Source organism: Nanorana parkeri, unplaced genomic scaffold (assembly GCF_000935625.1).
Source record: "Nanorana parkeri isolate BGI_ZX_2015 unplaced genomic scaffold, ASM93562v1 scaffold28, whole genome shotgun sequence".
Taxonomy (NCBI): domain Eukaryota; kingdom Metazoa; phylum Chordata; class Amphibia; order Anura; family Dicroglossidae; genus Nanorana; species Nanorana parkeri.
In genome coordinates this window covers 1,063,629-1,070,785 of record NW_017306296.1, presented here as the reverse complement: position 1 = coordinate 1,070,785, position 7,157 = coordinate 1,063,629, and the positions used below count along the sequence as shown (strand labels likewise).

Below are 7,157 nucleotides of genomic sequence, written 5' to 3'. Positions count from 1 at the left end.
GATGAAAAGTCATGTGTATGCTGTTCTATTTATATTTCAGGTTCATAGCCAGGTGCAGGCTGACTGCCACAGACTGTGGGTGAATAGTCCAGTGTAGGCTGTCCTTCATAGACTTTGGGTGGATAGCCAGTAGAAAGGCTGTTTTGCATAGCTGGTGTGTGGTAGCTAGGTTTCAGCTCTGCCTGGCCAGTTAGTGTGTGGATAGTTGATGTTAGGCTGTTCTACGCATTTTTCGGTGGAAATCTAAGTGCAGGTCTGTTTTTCATATCGGTGGACATCCAGGTGTAGGCTATCCTGCACATATTGTGGGTAGATAGTCTTGTGCCTCTCTTTCTTGATGAGCTTTTTTTTTTGTAATTACACATTTAAGGTTATTTAAATTTGTGACTAAAGCTGGACATACACCTATAGATTATCTATGGTCAGATGGAAAAAGTGCAACAGATTCCTTCATCTACGCTAAACTGAGTGGATGGAGGAATCTCCCGCTGGGCCAAGCTTCAGTATCTTGCTAGTCGGCCCCGCTGACTCTCAAAATACCTGAACAATCTGATTGGATGCAATAGCGTAGATGGAGGAATGTTGCACTTTTTCCATCTGAAAACCTGCAGATAATCTATAGGTGTATGGCCAGCTTTAGAAGTCATTTTTATGTGTCACAGTGTACATGCTTGCTGATCCATATTTGCATAATTATACTTCATACACAAATTTGTAGATATCATTTCTAGACACTATCTGTATATCACAAAATACGGGCAGCATTCCTACTAAACATGCTGATGTCAAATCAACTAGCCACGCAAAGAGACTATTGTTTTCCACTAGTCTGAGCAACCACTAGAACTGCTTTTTGAGACTGAAGCATATAGCACAATCACCTTATGGGTGGCCATAAATGGGAATGTATTTATAAGCTTTGATCACAGCAACAGGATTTTTGCACTTTGCACCAAAAGGCAGCTAATAAAAAAAAGTTCATTAAATTTTAATTAATCAATATAAGGCTGAATATTACTATGACATACTATGAAATACAGAGCTCCCTCTAGTGGCTAATCTACAGATCTGTATATTGAATACAATACACGTACCTAAAAGAACAAGTATGTAGAAATATAGACACAGAAAAGTTACATTATAATTGCTCATTAAATAAAAACAAACTATATTTTCACTTTAAAAAACACTATAAAAAAATCTCTACAACTTATGTACTTTACATATTGCACTTGGTTCAGAGATATTTCTTCAGTAATCTGTGGTGTCAGTTCATGAACATTAATGTCCTTTAGGCTTAGTGCAGTATGTTCACATAAACATATGTGGCCTGAGGTCTGACACCAAACATAGGGCAATGTCCTGCACTTGTGTGTCGTTCACTGCATATCATCTATAGCTGTGAATGAGTCATGTGAATTTAAATAATTTGCAATATTTTATAGATCTGTGTTATGTTTATGTCATTTGTAGATGGCTGGACTCATCCAGATCTCTCATGGAACAAAAGATCCAAGAAAATGATCTACTTTTTCTCAAATTTAAGTACTACTCCTTCTATGATCTAAATCCAAAGGTAGGAGCGTTTAAATATGAATGTGTATTATTACTGGTATTTATATAGCGCCAACAATTTACGCTTCATTTACATACTGCAGGTGCACATCAGTCCCTGCCCTCAAGGAGCTTACAATATAAGGTCCCTATCTCACAAGCATACATACAGGGCCAATTTAGACAGTAGCCAATTAACCTTCCAGCATGCCTTTGGAGTATTTATAGGGATATTTAGTATTTTAGGGATAATATACAAACTCCATAGGGATAATATACAAACTCAGGATTTGAACCAGGGACCCCTGTATGTAGCAAGGCAGAAGTGCTAGCCACTAAGGTACAGTGTAGAATAGATTTATATTGCTCTTTACTATGCTCCTCCAATTAAATCTGTTCAGATAGAGAGTTAAGGTGGCCATACACTTTACAACTAAGAGTTAAGGTGGCCATACACTTTTAAGACTAAGGTCCTGCGATGGTTGTAAAGTAATTCAAAAAATGTACGATCTGCCCATCTTGGACAGGCAGATCGTACTTGCAATCATTGCAAGCCCGCCCCCTTGAGGTGCGGGCTTCCGATGACCGCGATGCTGAACGGGCAGTGTGCGTGTGCGCACACCGGCCCGTGCGGCATTGATCTTACGATCATGCTAAAAACCAGCCGAAAATCGTACGATTCTCGGCTGGTTTTCTAGCGTGCTCCTTAGACAAAAGACGTGCGACCGTACAGTAGAAACGGTTGCACGTCTTCATTCACACTGCACGATTCTCGTACGATCGCGGGATTTCCCGCGATTCTCGTACGAGAGTCGTGCAGTCTATGGGCACCTTTACCCTGTGAACCTTTTGAAAATGCTACTTGCCTAGCTGTGATACCAATCAAGTAGTCAATACTTTTACCCATAAGTCTTTTACGCATAAGTCTACAATAAGAATGCAATGAATAAAGTTAAATCTCCTGATCTACATGCTTGACAGAGATTTATTAAATAAAAAAAGCCATTAAATCAGCAAGCCAACCAGGCAAGTCGCATTTCCAGAGAATCAGCCATGGCAGCCTCCACATTTCTTCCAGTTTAGGTTTAGACATGTAAGTGTATGTATGGTTGTGGGGTGTATTAAAGCAGATGGTAACATTTTATACTGTGCGGGGTGGACTGTACATACCTGCACTGAAAATAGGATAAACATTAATAAATATAAATCTGTTTCCGTCTTTCAGTATGATGCTGTTCGTATCAACCAGCTGTTTGAACAAGCGCGATGGGCTATTTTACTAGGAGAAATTGATTGTACAGAGGAGGAGATGCTCATGTTTGCAGCACTACAGGTTAGTATCCTATATTTAATAGCTCATAAGTCAAATGCAACCCTTGTGTTCTGTGCTTCTAATTATCCTCCAAACAGTTCTGACATTATATAAGCAGTCAAGAAAACTGAAAAGCTTACCAAAAGTGGGCATGACTTAATATGCAATGATCTGGTTAGAGCAGATTTTGAGTGGGTGGAGCTGACATGGAAAGAGTGCCCTCTGCCCCATCAAAAATTACTACATTATTGCTGGAGACACCAAACATCTATAAAAATAAAAAAATATACTTACCTTTAGCCCGTGTTCCTCACTGGGGGGGTTGACTTTACAGTCCTTCCAATGAGTCTTTCCAACATGCAGTATCCCAAATCTCACATAAGACGTTCCAACATAGTATAGAAGCATCGGCAATGGGCATATGAGTTTTGTGTAAAGTAAGTATATTTTATCATTTATTTTCGACAAGTGTTTGTTTTTTACAGCAATAATGTGGCAATTTTATATGGAATGAGGAGGCACTATGTAATGAACGACCCTTACCTTTAAGTGCATCGGTTGGGAGAAATGCTTTTGAATGTTGCCTATCAGCAGGTACTTGGTACCTGTTTATTTTAAACACCCTGAGCCCTTAATACTTCTCATAAGCATGAAACCAAACAGAGGCTGTGTATCTAAATTGTTCCTATAAAGTTTTAACATTTATTTCAGGTGTATTAACTGTCATTTTTACTGCTAGTAGGAAGCAACAACAGTGGCCCAATATATACACCATACTCCTCGTACACTTGCTCCATATGTATACTTTTACAACTTCTACAACAGTGCAGGACAATTGAATGGCTTAATTGGTGAAGGTTTTCACAGTTCAGGGACATAGGTATGGCTCAGTTAGGGGAGGTTTTCACGGTTCAGGACAATAGGTATGGCTTAGTTAGGAATATGTCTTCACATTTCAGGAAAATAAGTATTGCTTAGTTGGGGGTAGGTTTTCACAGTTCAGGAACATAGGTATGGCTTATTTGGGGGGAGGTCTTCACAGTTCAGGAACATAGCTCCAGATTAGTTAGACTAGGTTGTCACAAAAATAAGTATGGCTTAGTTGTGTGAGGGTCTTCACATTTCTGGAACGTAGATATGGATTAGTTGGGGGTATGACTTTACAGTTGGGGAAAATAGGTTTGACTTAGTTGGGGGGATGTTGTCAGGGATACCGGCACAGGTGGCCCCACACCTGCGCAGGTACCCACACAGGCAGACCAAACACTTATGACCACACCGGACAGGGCAGAATGTTATATATACAGTTTATTCAACAGCAAACTAAACAACACCCAAAAGCAAACATAAATAAGTAACCTCACCCAGACTACTAGCAGGTAAAGGCAACAGGAGGACAAGCAGGTAATGGCAATAGGAGGAAAGGCAGGTAATGGCAACAAGAGGACAAGCAGGTAATGGCAACAAGAGGAAAGGCAGGTCTGCAAATGGGTAACCGGGCTCGGGACACAAACAAGGTACAGGACTCTGGACGGAAAGCAGGATTCTCTGGAACTGGGGACTCAGGCTTCAAGTTTCAGGAAACAGGAAATAATACTGAGCCATCATCCTGCCTGCAGGGAGGGTTTAAATATCCTCCCAGGAAGCACCAGGTGATGGCTAAGTACTGGCAGCTGGGAAGCACCCGCAGGTGAGCACTGGAGCTGCAGGTCTCAGCTCCTGCGCCACCTAGAGGTGCTCTGGATCCTAACAGATGTCTTCACAGTTCAGGAACATAGGTATGGTTTAATTGGAGTAGGCCTTCACCGTTAAGGAAAATAGTTTTTTGAATTAGTTGGGGCAGGTCTTCACAGTTTAGGAAAATAACTATGGTTTAATTGGGCTAGGTCTTCACAGTTCAGGAAAGTGGCTAGAGGAGCATTACAGAAATAGAAGCTTTCATGACATGTTTGGTAATGCTTCATATATCTTTGCATGTGGAAGTGAGCTTTTTCTACTAAAAGGCCAGTTTTAGCCTAATCAGGCTTACTACCGTAGTTAATCAGGGCAGTTTGAAAATTGTGTCAGATACAAGCAGAAGTTGTGTCTATACATGCTGTTCCCTACTCCAATCACAGTTAAACCTCATTCAGACGGGCCAGGTGTCCGCACTTGAATGCACACTGTCTGCGTCCAAGTGCGAACACCCAGACCCGCACGGATGTGCAAGTTCGGGTGTATGTATGACAGCATACAGCCGTATCCCTCTCATAGGGAAGAACAAGTTGCTGCGCGCAATTACACGCAGCACCTGTCCCTCCCGGGATCGGCCCATTTACCCCGTCTGAATGAGGCCATAAGCAAGGCCACACCGAGCATACATGTTTGTCAACCTGTCAACTGTTAAACATGCCACTGGGTGGTCAGATTTTACTATGTGAACTTTTTTTATCCCGATTTGTAATTCGAGGCAAGATAACAAACCAATCTCTGCCACCTCATGGTGTGTACCACTTCAGCCTGGATTTAGTTTTGCCTCAGACCCAGTGCTGATAGCCAACCTCCTTCTAGTTTATTCAGTATGCCTCAGCCTAGATTGTTTTGCCTTAGACACTGTGCTAATGGTCAACCTCTTTCTTCTTTATACAATATAGTATCACATAAGCAAGTTATCAGTATCAAATGAGTCATGTGAATTAGCCACAGATGGGGAAACAGATGAAATAGAAGCTGCACTTTCAAACTTAGAGGTTGCAATGGAAGGAGGAAAGTCCAACAAAATATTGGTATGTGCATATTATATATTCTATATACAGTAAAGGAACTGTGTGGGGTATTTTCAGTGGATTTATACAGTATTTTTAGTTATGATTTAATTGCTTGCATTAATGTTAATTTTAATTTGTCTTTCAAATTTGACTCACGTTTTTACTATTGTATTAAATGTAGAGACTTGTAGATTAGCCACTAGAGGGAGGGTAGATTAGCTACCTCAATAATGGTGACTGATTACTTAAAGTGACACTAAACTCAGGAATTAAACATTAACATGCATTCAAGTACCTTTAAAGTGACATTAAACCCTCAGATTTTTTAACATAAACCAATACTGTAATGTGTGCCTTACTGTAATCCATGGTAGTTTCCCTTCTCTTTGCTGCTCTTCCGTTTTAATCCTTATCTCTTCTCATGCTGGGGGAGAACTTCCCTTTGCAGCTGAGTGCCTCTTCCTGTAGTGCTGGCTCAGGTTGTGAACCTTCAGAGACAAGGCAGTCTGCTGCAAAACAGAAGTTCTGCCCAGCATGAGAAGAGATACAGATTTAAAAGGAAGAGCAGCAAAGAGAAGGGAAACAACCATGGATTACAGTAAGGCACACATTACAGTATTGTTTTATGTTAAAAAAATCTGAGGGTTTAATGTCACTTTAACTATTAACAAAAATGTATCTTATTTGTGTATCACTCGGCTGTAGATCCTCAAATCATCTCTGAATTCATGCTGACACTGTCCTTCCTTCTGGAGGGGGCAACTTTTATTCCCGGTGGTCCCTGTGTGTGTTGTAAAGTTCACTCACTTGATGGACTACAATCTCAATATAAATTAGTCAACTAAACAAGAAATTGTAGTCCGTCACAGGAGTGAGCTTGGAGCGATGACTACTTTACAACACACACAGGGACCACAGGGAACAAAAGTAGCCACCATGCAGAAAGAAGGACAGTATGTGACCGGGCCCTCATACCTGCACACAGTTAAAGATTTTGCAGGCATGTGCATATAAGTGTTCAGTGATAAACAACTGAACATGTTGGAAAAGCTGCCCTGATGACTATTGCCGCCCATAATAAGCATTGCTAGCAGCAACTGCTAACATTACTCCCTCCCACTTGCCACTGAACTCAATGCAAATGTCCAACTATAGTAGATTATTGCTTTTATGAAGCAGCACACAGCTCAGGTGCCATAGAGCAGTTGGATTGTGTGTTGGCATGGTCACCCATCGTCCTATATCTATGGGCACCTTATTAGTTGGCAGCACATGTTAAAAACATGGATTGCTACGAAGGTTATATACATTTAGGAATGTTTACCTGATCTTATTAGCTTCCCTGATGCCTGATGCCCTAGGCTTTTTTTGGGGAAGAATCAATTGGCCAAGATTGATTTTCCCAGCCACCCATTACTGTTTTCTGTGATAGACTGTTACCTGTTCCTCCCTCCCGTCTCCATGGCCACAAAATAATTATTATAGTTGGTGATTAGCTGCCTTCTATGTGCTTTGGCACATTACTGGTTTAAACAGACATAAGT

At 40.9% G+C, this 7,157-nt stretch overlaps 1 protein-coding gene across 1 annotated transcript in view; it reads left to right on the top strand.

Annotated features, from left to right (window-relative positions):
* The window catches only part of FERMT1 (fermitin family member 1), a 39,418-nt gene that overhangs the window by 13,330 nt on the left and 18,931 nt on the right, over nucleotides 1-7,157 (top strand). Inside the window, exons 6-8 of the mRNA XM_018566603.1 lie at nucleotides 1,474-1,576; nucleotides 2,780-2,887; nucleotides 5,500-5,631. Of these exons, the coding sequence (XP_018422105.1) occupies nucleotides 1,474-1,576; nucleotides 2,780-2,887; nucleotides 5,500-5,631 (343 nt within the window). The remainder of the gene's footprint in view (nucleotides 1-1,473; nucleotides 1,577-2,779; nucleotides 2,888-5,499; nucleotides 5,632-7,157) is intronic.